Raw genomic sequence first — 23,457 nt, forward strand, 5'->3', positions numbered from 1 at the left:
AATTCTTAACTGCTCCTTGACCAACAAGTTTCAGTCGCCTAACTTCCTTCCTCACAGCTTCACAAGTGAGCCATGGAGTACAGTTCCTCATTGCACCGATTTTGAAGAATCCATGCCTGCACGGTCCAGTGTGGTCCTCATGAACTGGCACCATTTGATAAATAAGGTCAAGATATCGATACAGAAAAAGGTTGCCAATAATTAAACAGAAAAGGCACCCCAACAGCAGTGCTCCCTTACAGTTCAGTGATCTCCTGATCCAAACAAAATTCCATCCAGTCTTTCTTTCTTCTTTTTTTTCATATGCTGTCAAATAAAACATGAAGTCTGTATGCGCTCAAAATATGCAATGCTAAAACATCACAAACATTTGTATTAAATCTGAAGACAATCCATATGCATTCTTGCCCACCCCCAATCACTTAATAGCTTTGTTAAGTGGGGAACTAAAAGATAATTAAATTAATTCAGCAATGCTCCCCATTTATAGAATTGCATACCAAATTCTAGCCATCTGGCTGTGGTTCCCAAAATAGGAATTTTAACCAAAACACAGAAGTAGAAATGACAATTAAAATGAACAGTGGATGAAAAAAAGTTTACACACCCTTGTTTAAATGTCAGGTTTTTGTGATATAAAAAAATGAGACCACAATAAATCATTTCAAAACTTTTCCCACCTTTAATGTGACCTACAACATGTACAATTCAGTTGAACAACAAACAAATCTGTTAGGGGGGAAAAATATAAAAATAAAAAATGTACAATATTCTGGTTGTATAAGTGTGGACACCCTCAAACTAATACTTTGTTGAAGCACCTTGTGATTTAATTATAGCATTCCATCTTCTTGGATGCACACCTGCCATCAATTAAAGAGACTCTGATTAACCCAAAATAAAGTTCAGCTGTCCTAGTAGGATTTTCCTGACATTTACTCAGTTGCCTGCTACAGCAAAAGACATGGTTCGCAGAGAGCTTACAAAGCATCAAATGGATCTCATTGATAAAAGGTATCAGTCATGAGAAGGGTACACAAACATTTCCACAGCATTGGATATACCATGGAACACAGTTAAGACAGTCATTAATTAAGTGGAGAAAATATGGGACAATAGTGACGTTGCAAAGAACTGGACATCCCTCCAAAATTGATGAAAAGACAAGACAAAAACTGGTCAGGGAGGCTGCCAAGAGACCTACTGCAACACTGAAGGAGCTGCAGGAATTTCTGGCAAGTACTGGTTGTATACTACATTTGACAACAATCTCCTGTATTCTCCATATGTCTGGACTATGGGGTAGGGTTGCAAGACGGAAGCCTTTTCTTACACAGAAAAGCATCCAGACCTGGTTAAAATTTGCAAAACAATACAAAATGTGTTATGGTCTGATGAGACCAAGATTGAAGTGTTTGGCCACAATTCCAAAAGGTACGTTTGGCGCAAAAACAACACTTCACATCACCAAAAGAACACCATTCCCCACCGTGAAGCATGGTGGTGGCAGTATCATGCTTTGGGGTTGCTTTTCTTCAGCTGGAACTGGGGCTTTAGTCAAGGTGGAGGGAATTATGAACAGTTCCAAATACCAGTTACTTTTGGCCCAAAACCTTCAGGCATCTGCTAGAAAGCTGTAGATGAAGAGGAATTTCACCTTTCAACATGACAACGACCCCAAGCATACATCCAAATCAACAAAAGAATGGCTTCACCAGAAGAAAGTTAAAGTTTTGGAATGGCTCAGACCTAAATCCAACAGAAAATTTTTGGGGTGACCTGAAGAGGGCTGTGCACAAGAGATGCCCTCACAATCTGACAGATTTGGACTTGACAGATTTGGACTGCTTTTGCAAGGAAGAGTGGGAAAATATTGCCAATTCAAGATGTGCCATGCTGATAGACTCCTACCCAAGATGACTGAATGTTGTAATTAAATCAAAAAAAGTGATTCAACAAAGTATTAGTTTAAGGGTGTGCACACACAGGAAAATATTTGTTTAACGGTGTGCACACTTATGCAACTAGTGTATTGTACGTTTTTTATATTTTTTCCCCCAACAGATTTGTTTGTTTTTCAATTGAATTGTACAGGTTATGGGTCACATTAAAGGTGGGAAACGTTTTGAAATGATTTATTGTGGTCTCATTTTTTTATATCACAAAAACCTGACATTTAAACCGGGGTGTGTAAACTTTTTATATCCACTGTATGCACACAGCTGGTCTCAAGTAACAGGCACTTAATACTTTGATAATGCAACATCCAGCTCCATTGATTTGTTTTTTTAAAGTAGCCAGTGTGGAAAGTTTCTTAAAATAAAAACCTAGTCTACTAAGTAAGTCGTGGATGGTAGGTCAAAGAAGAAACTACAAAATGGATAGCTCACAAACTGTAGTCCCATTACTCAGAACCTGCAGCCAGTGTGTAAGTTCCTGGCTATTCCAAGCAGACTAATTTACAAAACCAATTTATGAAGAATCTGATAGGATAACTTTATCTTGTATAAGACAAAGCATGAAGCATAACTATCTTCGTATGTAGTATCATTCAGTTTATCCTCAAGACTGTCTGACTTTTCTTAAAGTCAAGCAAATACTACTCCAAAATTACTACTCTGTAATGGGTTCAGTTGCTGGATCCACATCTAATTGTAGAGAAATTCAGTCAGAACCTCTGAGCTACAAATACTTGGTACATTTAGAGACCTGATCAACAATCAGTGATTTTAACACATTGTCTTGAGGGTACTTTAGAACATACTTTCCAAAAAGAAACTCAACTTTATTGCTCATTTTACTACATCTCTGCAGCACACATATACAAACTAAATTTTTAATTACAAAGTTGTGCATCTTGGGGTATGTACACCCTGTGAAAGCCAAGTTACAATATTAAACTAAGAACAACAGAATATACCTATATTTTGCCCTTTACACACTTTTGAGCATTTCCACTAAGAAAAAACAGCTATAAATTCTGTGCTTTCAAATAAGCTAAAATATCATCTGGCTTAGAAAAGCTGTGCTACATGAAAGTTATGTACTTTCCATAACAATGGATCTGTAACAAAGAGGGTTCAACTTTAGTCATTTCTAAGGGCAACAGATGTACAAGTTAGGACTGTCTAGTAGATAAAACTCTCCCAGACTCCTAGACACCCTTCTGTAGCTATTATGCATTATGAATCTCTCTCACTCCAGTTCTGAAGTTCAATGAGAAAGTTGAAGAAAGTCAAAGTAAAGCACAGTGGAGATAAAGGTAAACAGTGGAGAATGGAGGGAGGTTGTTTGCCAAATACTGATGACTTCTTACAGAACAGTTGCTATATGTACAAAACATTTGCATCTGATAAGACCTCCATCTTTCATAACCTCTGTGACACAGCCCCTACCTAAATCTCCATGATGGCCACTCTCATGGGAATACACCCCTTATGACATCGACTCAGAAAAAGGATCTATAACTGGAAACACTGCTGAGCTTATATCAGAGAAACACGTTTGGGTAACAGCAAACTTAAGTAAAAAAGTTGTGGAGGTAGCCAATGCTCTAGAAGTGTGAGCCTGAAAGTTGCTGAAAGAAATAGTACAGTTGCATAAGTTACACTTGCCCATAACAGTAGATGTTTGAAATCTTCACTGCTGCAGCAGCCTATGTGTTGCATCTTGCCCAAGACACAGCAACCAGTGAGTTTCCAAAAGCTCTGGATCCTGCACTCCGATCCACTGTGACTGCTGATTGGCCAGCACTGATGAGGGAAAAATCAACAAAGTGGAAAATCTTCAAAACTTTCTTGCCTATTAAAAAGTAGTGGTGTACTCATCCTGTACTAAACAAAAAGAATATTCAAATATATCACTAGGGGGATAGTGGGTGGGAGTGGCTACTGCAGTGGTGAGGAATTTGAACATCAACTGTTACAGGTACATGCAACTTACACAGATGTACTATGTTCTTCATCCCCACTGCTGCACTAGCCCATGGGATAATACCATAGATCATCCAATCTAGAAAGAGAAAGAATATGGATCCAGGAACCCCTGGAGAAAGGTTTTAGCAAAGCCAGTCCTGAGCTAAACAAAGAATCCAGTTTGCAATACCTTGTAGAGCTATATACAGAGAACTGAACAGAAAAGTACAGTTTTGTACCTACCATAAATGTAGATGTCCGATAGGTATGCATCTGCAGTCATAACATATGGGTTGTCCTGCCTCAGGCAGCCCTTCGGTCGGCCGGATTCCAAAGTCTGGGTCTGGCCTCGGCTGATGTCGCACTTCACCCGACGTCATAGCTCCTGGGGTATAAAGGCATCAGCCGACGCCATTTTCCTCAGTGTTTCTTGCCCCAGATGCCAGGTGCCCTCTAGGAAGGCTAAATTTGTATAAAAGTAGAAAATTCCAAACAGTAGAAATCAAGAAGTATATATACATATATACATACAAACAAATACACCATAATAGATTCCCCAGCTAGCTAAGAGAGGGTAAGTACCCTAGGAATACCACAGAGGGAAGGAGGTGGGTAATCCTGACTGCAGATGCATACCTATCGGACATCTACATTTATGGTAGGTACAAAACTGTACTATGTCCTTCAAGGATGCATCTGCAGTCATAACATATGGGTAGAATACCATAGCCAAACTGGGGAGGAGGCACTAAGATAATGATGGTGTAGTTAAGATCCCTTGTAAAACTGCAGTTGCAAAACCTGCTCGGGATCTGGAGTATAAAGGAAGATTGTAATGCTTGGCAAATGTATGCACGGAGCTCCAAGTAGCAGCTTCTAAAATGTCTTTGGTAGCCACTCCTCGTAGGAAAGCTGTAGTGGTGGCTGTAGCTCTTGTGGAGTGAGGCCTGATATTTTCAGGAGTTGTCTTTCCATGAAATGAGTAGCAGAATCGAATGCAATTTCCTATCCATTTTGAGACTGTCTGTTTTGAAATTGCTTTTCCTTGCACTCCTGTTGCATATGCTACCAGAAGCTGGTCAGTTTTTCTGCTGGCCTTAGTTCTGTCCAGATAGTAGAGCAGTTGTCTGTGTACATCCAAGGTGTGTAGTAGTTTTTTCCCCCCTGTTCTGTGGGTTAGGGAAGAATGTAGGTAAATGAATAGCTTGGTTCAAGGATACCCTGGATACCACCTTTGGCATAAAAGTAGGATTGGTTCTCAGAGACACTCTATCCTGGTGAAAGATAAGGAAAGGCTGCACTGCCATTAATGCCTGTAACACGGATACCCTTCTTGCTGAAGTGATTGCTAGCAGGAAGGCAGTTTTCCAATTTAAGAACTGTAAGTCTGCTGTTGCTGCTGGTTCAAAAGGGGGAAGTGTTAATTTTTCTAGCACAAAATTGAGATCCCATGCAGGCAGAGGTGGTTTCCTTGGAGGTTTTACATTTTTGATCCCTCTCAAAAATTGTCTGAGGAGAGGATGAGAGAAGACAGGAGGATCCATGTTGTACTCTGCTGAAATTGCTGATGCATGAATCTTAATGGAAGAATAGGACAGGCCATTGTGGAACAGTTCTGCTAAGTATTCTAGGATGTGTGCTAGGTTTGCCAGTGTGACATTTGTTCCCTTTGCTGCACTCCAAATGAGGAATCTCTTCCATTTGGCTGAATATGTTTTCCTTGTGGAGGGTCTGCAAGCCTCCAGGGTAATGTCCTTAACCCTCTGAGATAAAACAGGTTGGCTTTGTTTTATGCAATTTTCCAAGCAGTTAGCTGCAGCGTTTTTAAGTTTGGATGCAGGGTCTTGTAGTTGTTCTGCGTTAGAAGTAAAGGACATAGAGTAGGTAGAGGCCATGAGTTTGTCCGAGACATGCTTCTCAGTAGCGGGTACCAATGCTGCCTTGGCCAGTCTGGAGCTATCAGAATTACCTTTGGCTGTTCCTCTCTGATCTTCAGTAGAACTTTGTACATCAATGGGAGAGGTGGAAAGGCATATACTGTCAGGGCCTTCCAGCTGAAAGAAAGGGAGTCCACCCTCCAGGCTTGTGGGTGGTATACTCTTGAGCAGAATTTCTTCAGTTGGTGGTTGAGTGGGGAGGTGAACAGGTCTATCTCTGGCATTCCCCATTTCTTTGTTATGGTTTTGAAGATGTCTGGATGCAGCATCCATTCGTGAGCATCCGTGGTAGTTCTGCTTAAGCTGTCTGCTAGTGAATTCTCTTTTCCTGGTACGAATCTGGCCTGCAGTTGGATGTTGAGATTCAGGCCTAAGTTCCACAGGTCCATTGCCATCCGGCATAGAGGGTATGAATGTGTGCCTCCCTGTTTGTTGATGTACCACATGACTGTGGTATTGTCCGTCCTTATCAGTAGGTGTCCTTGCTGGAGGAATGATTTGAATGCCTCGATTGCATGCTTCACTGCCAGCATCTCCTTTAGATTTATGTGTAGATTCAGCTGGTCTTGGGACCATAGGCCTTGGATACACTTGTCTTCCATGTGTGCCCCCCAGCCTATGTCTGAGGCATCCGTGATGATGGTCTGCTTTGGATGTGGTTTGTGGAAAGGCAATCCTCTGTTGATCTGGCAGGCCTGAGCCCACCACAGGAATTCTTTTTTCAGGCATGGAATGATTGGTATCAGGGCTTCTAGACTGTGTCTGTGTTGAGACCATACATTCCTTAGGTACCATTGTAATTTTCTCATATGCAGCCTGGCATGTGGGATCAAGATTATGCAGGATGCCATGTAACCCAGGGCCTGCAGGACTTTCCTTGCAGTAAGCTGAGTTTGTCTTGTTAATGCCATGAAGTAGACTGGTAGTTGCTTTTGTTTTTCTTCTGTGAGAAAAGCCATCCGAGTTATTGTGTCCAGTTCTGCACCCAAAAATGTTATCCTTTGGGATGGCACTAGTCTTGACTTTTGTATGTTGACTGTGTATCCCAAGGCTTGCAGCAGTTGTATGACAATGGCCAAATCCTTTATTATTTTTGTCTTGTTGTCCGCTTGTATTAGGCAGTCGTCCAGGTATGGGTAGATTTGAATTCCCTGAAGCCTGCAATGAGCAATTACTGATGCCAGGCATTTCGTGAATACTCTGGGCGCAGTAGATAAGCCAAAGGGCAATGCTGAGAATTGATAATGCTCTGATCCTGCAAGAAATCTGTGGTGTCTTCTGCAATCTGGTCATATAGGGACATGCAGGTATGCCTCCTTGAGATCTAGAGTCACCAGCCAAGACTCCTTGCCCAACATGGGAAGAAGTTGCTGTAGGGTCAGCATCTTGAATTTTGGAACAATGAGATATGTGTTCAGTGCGGACAAGTCGAGAATAGGCCTCCATTGATTTTCTTTTCTTGGTACAAGGAATAGTCTGGAGTAAAATCCCTGGCCTTGTTCCATAGATGGTACCTTTTCTATTGCTCTCATCCTTAGTAAGCTGATGATTTGTTTTAGAGCCTCTGATTTCTGGCTTGGTGGAAGGTTTGGCATTCCTCTCTTTTTTTGGTAGAGTGTGGAAGTGAAACCTGTAGCCTTTGTCTATTGTTTGCAAAGTCCATTTGTCTCCTGTAATGCAATACCAGTTTTTTGAAAATAAAGCTAGCTTTCCGCCCAAGGGTGCTTCCAGTTGTTCCCTGGTAGGCGGAATCAGAGCCAAGTCATTGTGTCTGTCCTGTGGAAGTGGTTGCAGTCGCAGCTGTGGCGGCACTTCTCTGGTTGGCAGGTTGCCACTGGCACCCCTGTAGGCACCCCTTGATTGACCTCTGCCTCTTGGGCGTCTATTTCTGCCTTTCTGTGCTCTGGAGGTGTCTGGAAAGGACCAATTCTTTGAAGGCCAATTTCTGCTGAACCTCGGAGGTTGGACCTGCAGAAAATCCTTGACTGTTTGGATAGATTTTGCTTTTTCTTCCACTTTCTTTAGAACCTCCTGTGCAGGGGAGCCAAATAAACTTTGTTTCTCCATAGGGGCATCTAGGAGTTTAGACTTAACATGGTCTGGCAAGGATTGTTCTTTTAGCCAGGCATGCCTTGAATCACTGCTCCAGTCATAGCTGATCTAAATGAAGCCTCCAGTGCATCATAGCCACATTTTAAGAAATGATTACTGACCTGCTGAGAGTTGTGTACCAAATCCTGAAGGGACTTACGGTCTAAAGGTTCAGGAGAGGACAGCTTTTTATTCAGCTGATCTAACAAAAATTCCTGGAACTGTATCATGTGAAATTGACAGTTTAAAGCCCTGGCAGAAAGAGTAGCAGATGTATAAACCTTTTTACCCCATCTCTCTAATGCTCTTGATTCTCTTTCAGAGGGTAGGGGTTTTTTGGCAGAGGCAGCTGCAACACCTTTAGGGCTCTGAGAAATGGTTTCTGGGTCTGCAGCATGGGCCTTATACAAGTGGAAGTGAGAATCCGGGACCCTGTAGTATCTGTCAGGTTTGGCAGGGGCCGGTGGAAGAGAATCAGGGGCAGTACTGGCATCATTGTATGCATCATCAACAACTGATAGTACAGGTGGTATGGCTAAAGGCCTATGCTGTGGTAAGTGTAAAAAAGTCCTTAGCCTTTTCCTAGAATCAGAAAAATCCTGACCCTGCCATTGGAAGTGTTCCCTCATTGAGTGTAGGGTTTCCCCAAATGAAAATTCTTCTGGAGGGGAGGCAGAAGGAATGGAGTCTTCTGCATCAGAATCCTCATAAGGTGAGTATGGTCCTTCCTGAAGGTCAGATAAATCTGAACCATCCGAGGAATAGTCAGAGGAGAGAGGTTCAGGGGGTTCAGTCCTAGGCCTCTTTTCAGGAGGGGGTTGTGAGGCCCTGTCTGGGTGAGGTTGGGATCCCCTGATCAGAGAAATAAGGTCCTCAGCAAGGCTGAGAATCTGAGAACTTGAGGTAGGTCTGTGAGAGGGAGCTTTTGTAGGTAAGGCCTTGGAAAGTTTAGCTGCTTTAGCCCTGGAGAAGGCCTTGATAGACATATAGAAGCAGGGGGTCTAGCTGCCCCACGTGCAGGAGTAGAGATGTCCAACGGAATGGTGTCGGACAAATCTTGTGTGCCTGCTTCTTCAGTAGGAATTTCTGTAGCCGGCTCAGCCGGGGCCTGTGTGGCCTCGGTTGTCGGAAGCATGCTTTCGACCGAAGGGAGAACCGAGGTCTCGGTTTCAGCCGAAACCGAGACACTCGTGTAGGCCTAACCGCGGTTTCAGCCGAAACCGCGGGGCGCGAGTGTCGGTCCTTTTCCTTGCGTTTTTTAGCTAAATGTGTAGTCGGAGTCTCCAACGGCATTTTATATGCAAAAGCGGAGCCAAAAAACTCTTCAGCAAACTCCGACCGACGTCTAAGTGTCCGTCGGTTGAAGGAAGCACAGGCTAAACAAGCTGATACGTCGTGGTCTGGGCCTAAGCAAGGAAGGCAGTAAGAGTGGAAATCCTTATGAGGTATTTGTTTCCCACAAGTTAAACAAATATTTACTTTGTCTGACATCGGCTGAGGCAAGAAAGAGTCCCCAACGGGGTACTTAGCTTTTTTAGAAGTCTTCGGTAGCTGAAATCTCTGGATCTGACCGACCGGCACTTGCGAACAGCTTCTGCTTGGCACCGCTGCAAGAAAGACTGAGGAAAATGGCGTCGGCTGATGCCTTTATACCCCAGGAGCTATGACGTCGGGTGAAGTGCGACATCAGCCGAGGCCAGACCCAGACTTTGGAATCCGGCCGACCGAAGGGCTGCCTGAGGCAGGACAACCCATATGTTATGACTGCAGATGCATCCTTGAAGGACATCAGCAGGGAAGACAAAATCCAGAACTATAAGACGCTTGTTTAATAAACCATCAAGGTTAAAAACAAACATCAATAAAAGATCCAAAGATAAGCGCTTTTGTCCTGTTAACCACAAGACTCCATTAGATGAATCTTTCAGATACAAAACTCAATTTAAATCACCTACTTATTAGTCACATGGTAAAGTTAAAATGCTACCACCATCCCCACATTAAAGCAACAACGTCCGCAATTCAACCATAAAAGAACCATGTTCTTTTCCTAATAAAACTAAAAAAAATTTATAAAATGACTGCAATATGTGTATTAGTAACAAAATGTATTAAACTTTGACAGAATTACACATTATTTTCCAATAAAAAGTCCAAATAAGCATCTGAAAATATTAAATATGTAAACGTGAACATAGTAAAAAAATAAAGTTTTTGACTAAAATACATAAATGTATAAATATATCTAAATATATGTAAAATTAATAAATAAATCCTTAGACTAAAGAGGTAAAATTTTATTATAAATCTATATATGCATACAAATATCTATCTTTTATCTTTTCAAAGCTTTATGTTTTAGAAAGCTGGCAACTGAACAATTCACATTCAAACCTGGCAGTTTAAAGCCATTAAATAGTAATTGTCAATATAATTTCCTAATTTAAGAGTTATTGCCCATGCACCCCCTTGATTCTGAAAAATTTGTTTAATAACAACAAATCGAAATTTGTGTTCAGGACAAGTTAAAATGTGCTTGGCCACAGTATTGGTAGTTTTTTGTTCTTTAATGTCATATACATGCTCGTATAACCTCTCCTTTAAAGTAAGCTCAGTCTTACTAATATAATAGCAATGGCATCCACGGCAAAGGGTAGCATACACCAAACCTTTTGACTGACAATTATATTTACCTTTTATTGTAAAGATTCTATTATTAGTAACACATTCCACCCCCACCTGAATAAACTTACAATAGTGGCATTGACCACACTTTCTCATACCTTTATGGGTAGTACTAGACAGAAACTGATTTGGAGATTTTTCAAGTATGTTTTTTAAGCGAAGTCCTTTCTTATAAACTATTATAGGTTTGTCCCCTAATTTATTTTGGGCCTCATTATCGTCCTTTACAATGGCACAATTGTTTTCCAAAATCCATCTAATTAAGATCACTATCAATAGTATAGGGTAATTGTGAGGTGGAGTTCAGGGAAGAGTTAAGACAGGCACTGGGTGGTAGTGAAGAGTTAACAAATAGCTGGGTAACTACAGCAGAGCTAGTAAGGGAGAAGGCTAGAAAGGTGCTTGGTATGACATTTGGACAGAGGAAGGACGACAAGGAGACATGGTGGTGGAATGAGGAAGTACACAGAGAAAAAGGTTGGCAAAGAAGAAGTGGGATTGTCAGAGAGATGAAGAAAGTAGACAGGAGTATAAGGAGATGAGGTGCATGGCAAAGAGAGAGGTGGCGAAGGCCAAGGATAAGGCATATGAAGAGTTGTATGAAAGGTTGGACACTAAGGAGGGAGGAAAGGACCTGTACCGATTAGCTAGACAGAGGGACCGAGCTAGGAAAGATGTGCAACAGGTAAAGGTGATAAAGGATAATGAGGGAAACATACTTACAAGCAAGGAGTGTGTGTTGAGCAGATGGAAAGAGTACTTTGAGGGGTTGATGAATGAAGAGAATGAGAGGGAGAGAAGGTTGGATGATGTGGGGATAGTGAATCATGAAGTGCAATGGATTAGCAAGGAGGAAGTAAGGACAGCTATGAAGAGGATGAAGAATGGAAAGGCTGTTGGTCCAGATGACATACCTGTGGAAGCATGGAGGTGTTTAGGTGAAATGGCAGTGGAGTTTTTAACCAGATTGTTTAATGAAATTTTGGAAAGTGAGAGGATGCCTGAGGAATGGAGAAAAAGTGTTTTGGTACGATTTTTAAGAATAAGGGTGATGTGTAGATCTGTAGTAACCACAGAGGGATTAAACTGATCAGTCACAGCATGAATTTATGGGAAAGAGTAGTGGAAGCAAGGTTAAGAAGGGACATGACGATTAGTGATCAGCAGTATGGTTTCATGCCAGGAAAGAGCACTACAGATGCAATGTTTGCTCTGAGAGTGTTGATGAAGAAGTACAGAGAAGGTCAGAAGGAGTTGCATTGTGTTTTTGTAGACTTAGAGAAAGCATATGACAGGGTGCCTAGAGAGGAGTTGTGGTATTGTATGAGGAAGTTGGGAGTGTCAGAGAAGTATGTAAGAGTGGTACAGGAGATGTACGAGGGTAGTGTGACAGTGGTGAGGTCTGCAGTGGGAGTGACTGATGCGCTTAAGGTGGAGGTGAGATTACATCAAGGATCAGCTCTGAGCCTTTTCTTATTTGCAATGGTGTTGGACAGGTTGACAGACGAGATCAGGCAGGAGTCCCCGAGGACTACGATGTTTGCAGATGACATTGTGATCTGTAGTGAGAGTAGGGAACAGGTGGCGGAGACCCTAGAGAGATGGAGATATGCTCTAGAGAGAAGAGGAATGAAGGTCAGCAGGACTAAGACAGAATATGTGTGTGAATGAGAGGGAGGAGAGAGGAATGGTGAGGATGCAGGGAGTAGAGGTAGCGATGGTGGATGAGTTTAAATACTTGAGATCAATAGTTCAGAGTAATGGTGAGTGTGGAAGAGAGGTGAAGAAGAGAGTACAGGCAGGATGGAGTGGGTGGAGAAGAGTGTCAGGAGTGATTTGTGACAGACAAGTACCAGTAAGAGTGAAAGGGAAGGTCTACAAGAGGGTAGTGAGACCAGCTATGTTATATGGGTTGGAGATAGTGGCATTGACAAAAAGGCATGAGTTAGAGCTGGATGTGGCAGAGTTAAAGATGTTAAGATTTGCACTGGGTGTGACGAGGGTGGACAGGATTAGGAATAAGTATATTAGAGGGTCAGCCCAGGTTGGAAGGTTTGGAGACAAAGGCAGAGAGGCAAGATTATGTTGGTTTGGACATGCGCTGAGGAGGGATGCTGAGTATATTGGGAAAAGGATGCTAATGATGAAGCTACCAAGTAACCGGAAAAGAGGAAGGCCTAAGATAAGGTTTATGGATATGGTGAGAGAGGACATGCAGGTGACTGGTGTGACAGAGCAAGATGCAGAGGACAGGAAGAAATGGAAACAGATGATCCACTGTGGCGACCCCTAACGGGAACAGCCGAAAGATGATGATGATGATGATCAATAGTATAGGTAGTAATAAAGAAGTTCTTATGAGGCAAGAAACACACACATTAGAATTCCCATGTCTGTTAACAGTCACCTTTTCTGAGGACAGGATTGGTAAAAAATGCTTAGTTTCCCTCTTAGCTATCACTTTGTTCAGGAGTCTTTTTATCAAAATATTTCGGTAAACCCTATTCATAAACATAGACTCCATGGTTCTACATTCTACAGTAAAGTCACTATGAGTTGCTACCATTCTCGCTGCCCTCACAAATTGCCCCTTAACAACAGCTCTTTTTTGTTGTGTGGGGTGTGAACTGGTATAATGCAAAATAGTACTGGAGTAGGCAGGCTTTCTGTACAATTTTGAACTATAAGTTATGTTAGAATAACCCTTCTCAACAATTATGTCCAAATATGGTATATCCTTTCTTTCTCCACCTATGATCTAAAGGTCAAACAATCAGTAGTCCGATTAATGTACTGGATGAAATCAGTAAGACATTCCTTAGTGTCCTTCCATACCAGGAAGAAATCATCCAAATACCTAGTGTAGAACTTATACGACTTTTTGGAAACACTATTCAACAGATATTGCTTCTCCCAAAAAATTATAACAATATTAGCAAAAAAAAGCACCACAATTAGAGCCCATTGTCACCCTTTTAATTGAAGGTAAAATTTACCCTCAAAGAAAATAAAATTATTTTGTAATATCAATTTGAGTATTTCCTCGTATAAGTTAATCTTCTCTTGCTCAATATTTTTTTCCTTTAAAAGTTCACAAAACCATTCAATACCTAGTTCATGTGAGATAACTGTATATACAAGTATTTCACATTGATTGTGACCAGCAAATCATTCTCATTAAACTCTGCTCAGACTGTAATTTGGGAAAGAGGACATAGCAGGCAAATCTGTGCCAGTCTTTCCCAAGAGTGTTTCTATGTGTGAATATCAAACATTTTAAGAGTATTGGTATCCGGGCTGACAATGAGGCACCGCTGACACAGGATACTGGGCTTCCTGTGGAAGAGGAGCTAGGCAGGGTCACAAAAGAAGAGCTGAGACAGGCTCAACTTACAGACCCTACATTACGAGGCTTGAGAGAGATAGCTAAGAACCAGATGCTCAAGGAAGAGGGGAGTCTATATACTGGAACAAAGGGTTACTGTATAGACAGTGGACCCCTAAGGAAGGGCTAGAGGGTAAGGTAATATAGCAGTTAGTACTGCCCAGAGCCTACCGTCTGGTACTAGTGGGCACAGCCCATGACATTTCTTTTGTAGGCCATAAGGGCATAAAGTGTACTAAGAGACGCACTATGCAAAACTTTTATTGGCCTGGGATTGCAAGGGATGTAAAGGGGTACTGCAGGACCTGTGAGCAGTGCCAAAAGGTAGGCAAGGCAGGAGACAAGGTCAAGGCTCCATCGATGCCTTTGCCTGTGATTAAATAGCCATTTCAGAGGGTAGCGATGGATATTGTAGGGCCTTTGAGTTTTTCAGGTTCTACAGGGAAGAAGTATATCCTGGTGCTGGTGGATTATTCTACCAGATACCCTGAGGCAGTGGCTCTGCCCTCCATGGAGGCAAAACAAAGTGGCAAATGCCTTATTAGAAATTTTCAGCAGGGTAGGTTTTCTGAAGGAGATACTGATTGACCAAGGTGCCAATTTTACATCAGACCTGCTGGGTTGTCTGTGGAATCGTTGTGGGGTGAAGCATCTAAAAATCATCCCCTACCATCCACATACTAATAGTCTTGTGAGGATGTTAAACTCTACATTAAAAACTATGCTACAGGCATTTGTGGACCAGTTTAAAAGGGAGTGGGACAAATACTTGCTCCATTTATTATTTGTCTACAGAGAGGTATCTCAGGAATCTATTGGCTTTTCACCCTTTGAGCTGCTGTATTGACATAGGGTCTTTGACTCTTGATGAATGGAAGGTGAGAGTGAATCCCATAAGGAGTCTGTTGTGGCATGTGTCCTAAACTTCAGGACAAGGCTTAGGGAGCTCATGGGTTTGGCCCAGGAGAACCTAGCAGAAGCCCACAGCAGAAAAATGTTTGGTATATCAGGAATGCTAGAGCCCGAAATTATACTGTTGGGCAACAGATTATGATGTTCATTCCTGTCAGACACAATTAGTAATTTATTTAAGTATATGTCAAAAATGCTCCAGTTTTTACGTTGGTAAGACTGAGAGACATCTTAGGAAAAGAATTTACGATCACATATATAGTATAAAAACAAAGGACATGAACAACGCATTATACAAGCACATTTTTTATGAAGGAGAGGACCATTATTTTAAATATATTATTTTAGAAATACTTAAAACAGACCCTAAGGGAGGAGATATTAAAAGCCTGTTGAGTTACAGAGAAGTATGGTGGCAAATCTATTTAGACGCCACGACCCCCCCCAGGTTTAAATGATCATATACCTATTAAACCCCTGTTGTACGCTAGAACTTATAAATAATTTTTATAATAATTTTTATTACAATTTTTATAATAATTTTTATAATAACATTAATTTTTATAATATCAATTTATTAAAAACATCCTTACACAAAATTTGTTTAGTTTAGATTTTTAGTATAGATTTTTTACATTTTTTTTAAATACTATGACATATGTAATTCTATAATATTAGTGTTATTTCACAATATTTTTATCTAATTTTTTACAATTTCTACAATATTTATATATTTTACATTTTATATTCTACATTGTATATATTTACATAATTATTGTAAACAAATTTATTCATCCATTCAGCATATCGTATTGCACATAGACATATTTTCATTTTTCATTATAGAATTGTCATTTTCGCATATATTAAATACATCAAATATTCAATAAGTATTATTATTGTCATTCAAGTTTTATATGAAGTCCCTATGGAATATTGGACATGTTATGATCGACAATAGATAGTCACACTGACATCTGTTCATTTATAGGATGTAATAGGATATATGATCTGTTAATATTATCATTAGTATAATATTTTTAGTTGAATGCCTTATGTTCTGTACCAGCGACAGTTATGTAGAGATAGAAATTTTACTTTAGCATTCCTATTTCACTTTATTATTTATTATTAGTCTCATGTACATTGTTGAATTATGGCTGCAACACTTTAAATTTCTGAATATGTTTTGGTGCCAAAAAAGGCATTTAAGTGCCTAATTTTAATTGTTTTGTGAGTTCTGAGGAAGCACCGTGTAGTGTGTGAAAGCGCTAAACTTCAGTTGTTATTTTAAACAATAAATCAAGTGTTTTATATCTTTTTGGTCGTTTGTTCATTTGGCTATAGTATTTACCACCGCTTTACAGTTTGGGCACTTATTGGTGTATTCGCAGAGTATCTTTACAATAAGCTGCAGGCAGCTTGGGAGTGACCCTTTGAAGTGGTAAGGAAAGTTGGCGATGTTAACTACATGGTAAACTTAGAAGGCAGGAGGCAGGGACATAAGTTGTGCCATGTTAACATGATGAAACCTTATATCGATAGGGATGCCCTGGTGCTGAGCATTCATAGTGGATGGCAGGAGGAGTCCAAGAGGAATCTGGTGACTGACATTCTCAGTGAGGCTCAGACCAACACTTCTGTGGGAGAGGTAGCGATATCTCAGCAGCTATCTCTTATTCAGGTTAAAGAAACAAGAGCAGTATTACAGGAATTTGGTGGCATGTTTACCGGGAAACCTGGGTGTGTTCACCTAGCACAGCACCGTGTGTATATGAAACCTCAAAGGCCTATCAACCAAGCTCCTTATAGAGTGCCTGAGTGAGTCAAACAGGCTTTGAAGGAGGAGATAAAGGAGATTTTGGAGCTGGGAGTAATCCAGGAGTCCAGTAGTCCTTGGGCTTCCCCAGTAGTATTGGTACTTTAGAAAGATGGTAGTATAAGATTCTGTGTAGAGTGCACAAAGTTAAACAGTTATACAGACTCAGATGCATACCTCATGCCTAGAACAGATGAAGCTTTAGAACAGCTAGATGGGGATAAGTATTGACCACTATTGATCTGACCAAGGGATACTGACAGGTGCCCTTGACTCCCATTGCTAGAGAGAGAGGTCAGCTTTTGTAACACCTTTTGGATTATATGAGTTTACAAGGATGCCCTTTGGTATAAAGAATGCCCCACCAACCTTCCAGAGTTTAGTAGGTCATATCTTAGAAGAAGCAAGGGATTATGCTCTTGCTTATTTGGAAAATATTGCCACTTACTGTCAGTCCTGGCAAGAGCACCTTCAACATGTCAGGGAGGTCTTAGGTACATTAAAAAGGGCAGGGTTGAGTATTAAGCCTAGTAAGTGTCAGTTGGGTATGGTAGAGGTCTCCTACGTGTGACATAGAGTAGGGAGTGGTAAGATTAGGCCATAACCTGCCAAAGTGGAAGATATTCAGTTGTGGCCTGTCCCTGTTACCAAAAAACAGATGACAGCTTTCCTAGGGACAGTGAGGTACTACAGGAAATTTGTGCCCAACTATGGTACAATGGCTGTACCTCTTACTGACCTAACAAGGAAAACAAGCCAGATAAAGCAGTGTGAACCACATATTGTGAGCAGGCATTCCAGAAGCTTAGAGGCTTTGAGAGGACCCCCTGTGTTAGCCAGTCCAAATTACAGCAAGGAATTTGTTGTACAGGTAGATGCTTCAAATTATGGGGTGGGTGCTGTACTCAGCCAAGTTTCCTCAGAGGCAGAAGAGCATCCCATTGTATACCTTAGCAGTAGGTTGCAACCAAGGGAGGAATGTTATGCAGCTGTGGAGAAAGAAAGTCTAACCATAGTATGGGCATTGCAAAAGCTTTAGTCTTACCTATATGGAAGAAAATTCACTGTGGTTACATACCATAACCTTTTAACAATGCTAAACAGTAAGTCAGTAAGTAAAATGCCAAGTTACTGAGGTGGCATATAGGGCAACAGGCATAGGACATGACGGTGCAACACTTGGAGTCAATAATGCTAATGCAGATGGACTGTCAAGAAGGGGCATGGCCTGATGCATTTTCAGTCAGCCACATTTTTTCTCAAGCAATGATTTTCTAGGGTCACTTGAAGATCTAGCTCGAGTCTTCAAAGGAGGGAGAAATGTGAGGATATTAGATATTGATATTGAGCTAGCATGGCTGGCTGAAGATTTGTAAATACTTGTAAATAATTGTAAATTACCCTGTGTTATATTTGCCAGCATGACTAGCTATAATCTTGTAAATAACTTTGTTTTTTGATTATTACTTTGATTTATGTAAGATGTTTGGGTCTGGCAATGTTCTTCTGGATTACAAGATTTAAAGGTTTTTAAAAAGAATTCTAAATTATATACCAGTCAGCTGACCTAGATGTGATGTCATCATGTGCCAGAGCTGAACGGAATAGAATCTCCACAGCAGCTGTTTTGTTTACTTTTTAAAGTCTTATATGAGAGAGTAGAATTCTCATAGCAGCTTTCTGTGACTTTCTGCTATAAAATTCTACTATAAAAGCAGGTTCTGAGTCAGTTAAAGTTCAGTTGTCAGCTCTTTTCATTGTAGTTCAGTTTTCAGGTGTTGTTTTCCAGATTAGTAGTTATCACTCAATTTGTTTTCCAGAGCTGTTCAGCAATAATAGTAGGAGTTATTAATCCAGTCGCTGAACCAGACAACAGCCTGAAGAGTGGGCATAAATTCTTATATTGTGTGGTAGAAGGAAGAATATCATCTTGCCTTGCTCATTTAATTAGATTAGACAGGGACAGTTAATCTTTAGTTAGTTAGGGAACTATCATTAGATAGAGTTTTTTTTACAATCCGTGTGGAATTTATCCTACAGTATTATTTTCATAACTCCTGTGTGTGAAACCCTGCGGTTTATTGGAATCAGTTATTCAATATATATGTTTTAAAGTAATTTTATTTATCAAATATTTTACTACCTTGTATTGTGGCTGGTTATTTAGAAAGTACTTTTAGTAACTTGAGAGTGTTTATGCTTATTGTGATAATATCAGGGCCACTCCGAAAAGCCTTACTGCTTGGATTACATGCTACCTTTTATGTCAATATTTATTTTACCCAATATGATTGAATACTCCTTTTGAAGGGAATTGTGGTGTTTGACTGGTGGCAGCCATTAACTAGTAATTTGGGAAAGAGGACATTGGAGGTAAATTTATGCCAGTCTCGCCCAAGAGTGCTTGTATGTGCGAATATCAAATATTTAAGATTGTGCGTGTCAAATACCTAGAAATGGAACATAGTGCTCTGCAGTGGTTAGTATGAAGACTCATTTGGGAGCCTGGAGTGAAGCATATAGTCCAGTCCCAGGTTTGGAGCCTGTTCCTGGTGACTCTTAGGGGAAACTGTGCATTTCTATCCCTGCTTTCAGTGATGCCCCCTTAGAGTGGTGAGGACTGAGGCAACTTAGTTACTGCCTTGGGTTTAAGTGGGCTTGTCACATAGGGGATAGACCTATTATAGTTTATAAGAAAAGGCTTAGCTTAAAAAACATACTTGAAAAATCTTCAAAAAAGTTTCCTTCTAGGACCACTCACAGGTATGAGAAAATGTTGTCAATGCCACTATTGTTAAGTTTATTCAGGTGCGGGAGGAATGTGTTGTTAATAACACATTCTTTCAATAAAAGGTAAATATAATTGTCAGTCAAAAAGTGTGGTGTATGCTGACCTTTGCCAGGGATGCCATTGCTGTTATATTGGTAAGACTGAGCGTACTTTAAAGGAGCAGATATACGAGCATGTATATGACATTAAAACACAAAAAAACTATCAATGCTCTGGCCAAGCACATTTTGACTTTTCCTGAACATGAATTTCAATTTGTTGTTATTGAACAAATTATTCCAAATAACAGGTGGGAGCATGGAAAATGACTCTTAAATTAGGGAATTATTCAATTCCCAGCTTGCTATAACTTAAAGCTTTAAAAAGATAAAATATAGATATTGTATACATATAAATTTGTTATAATAAAACTGTAGCTATTTAAGAATTTATTTATTAATTTTATATATATTTAGATATATTTATACATACCTTTTATGTATTTCGTCAAAAACTTTTTTTTGCATGTTCAGCTTTACGTATTTAATATTTTTAGATTTTCAGATGCTTATTTAGACTTTTTATTAGAAGATAATGAGCAAGTCTGTCAAAGTTTAATACGTTTTGTCACTAATACATATATTCATCATGTATTAGTTTTAAAAATATTTTAAGTTTAAAAATGTTTTAAGTTTTAATAGGTTAAGAACATGGTTCCTTTATGACTGATTGCGGACGTTGTTCCTTTAATGTGTGGATGGTGGTAGCCTTTCAACTTTACCATGCAACTAATAGAGGGTGATTTAAACTGAGTTTTGTATCTGAAAGATTCATCTGATGAAGTCTTGTGATTAACAGGACAAAAACGCTCATCTTTGGATCTTTTACTGATGTTTATTTGATTTTAACCTTGATGAGTTATTAAACAAGCATCTTATAGTCGTGGATTTTGTCTTCGCTGCTGTTTCCATTCAGTTTGCATTATTTGGTTTGATTTGCACTTCTTGGTTTCATATATACAGAGGACCACATAAAGTACAGTTTTGTATCTACCATAAATGTAGATGTTCGAGTGTCTTCACTGATGCAGTCATTACACTTGGGTTATCCTGCCATCAGGCGGGCCCGCAGTCAGCCTGAGTTCCAAAGTCTTGGTCTGGCTTCGGTTGCTGTCGCCTCTTCCCTGACGTCAGTGCGCCAGGGGTATATAAGAAGCAGCCGATGCTATTTTCTTCAGTTTTTCTTGCCCCAGATGTCAGGTGCCCCCAAAAATGGTAGGCAATACATATTGCTAATAAAACATACAAAAAAGGTAAAAATAAAACCTTCATTAACCAGCAAATACACCACAAAGGTAGTATTGGTTAGTCCCAGATAAGAAAGAGAGGCTGGCGGGTGGGTAACTTGGACTGCAGCAGTGAAGACACTCAAACATCTACATTTATGGTAGGTACAAAACTGTACTATGTTCATCATGTTTCATTGCTGCAATCATTACACTTGGGTAGAATCCCAAAGCTGAGTTTGGGTGGCTGCCTCTATAGAGGATTTGGTGTGGCTATGAGGCCCTGCAGCACTGCAGTGGCAAAGCCAGCTCTGGATCTAGAATAAAGAGGCAAATGGTAATGCTTGGTAAAGGTGTGCACTGAACTCCAAGTTGCAGCTTCCAAGATATCTTTGGTAGGTACTCCTCTAAGGTAGGCAGCAGAAGTAGCAGTTGCCCTTGTGGAATATGGTCTAATGTTAGATGGTACAGGTTTCCCATGCTGTGTGTAGCAGAACCGGATACATTGTCCTATCGACTTTGAAATGGTCTGCTTTGAAATAGCCTTTCCCTGTGATCCTACAGCATATGATACAAAGAATTGTTCAGTTTTTCTGAAAGCTTTTGTTTTGTCCAAGTAGAAGCGTAATTGCCTGTGTATATCCAAGGAATGTAGACGTCTCTTCCCTTTATTCTGGGGATTTGGATAAAAGGTTGGCAAGTGAATAGTTTGGTTAAGAGCCACACTGGATACCACCTTAGGCATAAAGGAAGGGTTTGTTCATAAAGAAACCCTGTCTTGGTGGAAAATGATAAAAGGCTCCACTGCTATTAGTGCCTGCAGTTCTGAGACTCTTCGTGCTGAGGTTATTGCCAGAAGCAGAGCAGTTTTCCATGATATATATTTTAACTCTGCTGAATTTGCTGGTTCAAAAGGAGGGAAAGTGAGCTTTTCCAAAACAAAATTGAGGTCCCAAGTTGGTGTTGGTGCTCTCCGGGGCGGTCTTATGTTTTTAGTCCCTCTGAGGTACTGCTTTAGCAAAGGGTGAGAAAAAATAGGAGGATCTGTGTTGTAATGAGCTGAGATGGCAGAAGCGTGAATCTTACTGGATGAGAAGGATAGTCCTTTGTCCAGCATCTCAGTCAAGTATTGTAGTATCTGAGAAATGTTAGGGGCCAGAGGATCAAGGTTTTGAGACTGGTTCCAGGCACAGAATCTCTTCCACTTTTCTGAATAAGATTTCCTGGTCTAGGCCTCCTGGCCTCCAAAATGACATCCATAACAGCTTTAGGGAGAGAAGTTGCCTGTGTGGCTATTGAATCTTCCATGCAGCCAGGTTTAAAGTTTTGAGCTGACTGTGCAGTATCTGATTGTTTTGCTGAGTCAGAAGGTGTGGAATTTGAGGCAAAATCCAAGGTGGACCTTGAGCTTAGTTCTTTAAGATTGGGTACCAGTGCTGGTGTGGCCAGTCTGGAGCAACCAGAATCATCTGTGGTTTGTCTTGTCTGGCTTTTAGGAGTACCTTTGAAAGGAGAGGCAGTGGTGGGAAGGCATAAACGCTTAGGTTTTTCCAGCTGAACGAAAGAGCATCCACTTTCCATGCTTGGGTGTGATAAGACCTTGTGCAGAATTTTTGTAGTTGGCAATTCAGTGGGAAGGCAAATAGATCTATGTCCGAGCACCCCCATTTTTGCATTATCATGCTGAAAACTTGTGGATTTAATTTCCACTCGTGAGGATCCATGATGTTTCTGCTTAGGTCGTCTGCCAGAGTATTTATCTTTCCTGGCAGGAATTGTGCTTTCAGATGAACTTGATAAGTTATAGCCGTGTTCCACAAGGTCATGACTTGCCTGCATAGGGGGTAAGAATGAGTGCCCCCTTGCTTGTTTATGTACCACATCACTGTGATGTTGTCTGTCCTTATTAATAATTGTCCTGGATGCAGAAGGTCCTTGAAAGCTGTTTGGGCATTTTGTACAGCCAACATCTCTTTTTGATTGATGTGAAGAGGCATTTGTTCTGTAGTTCATTTGCCCTGAATACATTTTCCTGCCATGTGTGCTCCCCAGGCGTAATCCGAGGTGTCTGTTGTTATAGTCTGCCTGGTTGTGGGAAGAGTGAAAGGCTGACCCTTGTTGAGGTGACATGCCTGTGCCCACCAACGAAACTCCTGTTGTAGGCAGGGAATTAAGAGGTATTACTGTCTCCAAGCTGTGAGAATGTTGAGACCAAACACTTTTTAGGTACCATTGTAATTTCCTCATATGTGGTCTTGCATATGGAATTAGTAGAATGCAGGATGCCATGAATCCCAAGGCCTGCAGAATTTTTCTTGCACGGAGTTGGGACTTTGTTGCCATCAATTGAAAATACTGAGTCAGTTGTCCTTGCTTGTCTGGCGTGAGATAAGCCATCTGGGCCGTTGTATTTAAGCTGGCACCCAGGAATATTATCTCTTGTGAGGGCACTAGTTTTGATTTCTTTTCATTTACTGTGTACCCTAGGCAACTTAACAATCTTTTTACGAATGCCAGATGGTGTAGAAGAATGTCCTTGCTCTCTGTTTGAATCAGGCAGTCGTCCAGATATGGATATACCTGAATTCCTTTTTGTCTGCAACATCAATTACTGGTACCAGGCACTTGGTAAAGACCCTGGACACAGTAGATAAGCCAA

At 40.6% G+C, this 23,457-nt stretch overlaps 1 protein-coding gene across 2 annotated transcripts in view; it reads right to left on the reverse strand.

Moving 5' to 3' along the window:
* Positions 1-23,457, reverse strand: part of POMK (protein O-mannose kinase) — a 243,299-nt gene that overhangs the window by 79,253 nt on the left and 140,589 nt on the right. For both annotated transcript variants that reach the window (XM_044059713.1, XM_044059712.1), the window contains exon 3: positions 4-306. In XM_044059713.1, the coding sequence (XP_043915648.1) occupies positions 4-306 (303 nt within the window). The remainder of the gene's footprint in view (positions 1-3; positions 307-23,457) is intronic.

This window comes from Protopterus annectens, chromosome 17.part0 (genome assembly GCF_019279795.1).
Source record: "Protopterus annectens isolate FY-2018-M chromosome 17.part0, PAN1.0, whole genome shotgun sequence".
In the NCBI taxonomy this organism is placed as follows: domain Eukaryota; kingdom Metazoa; phylum Chordata; order Ceratodontiformes; family Protopteridae; genus Protopterus; species Protopterus annectens.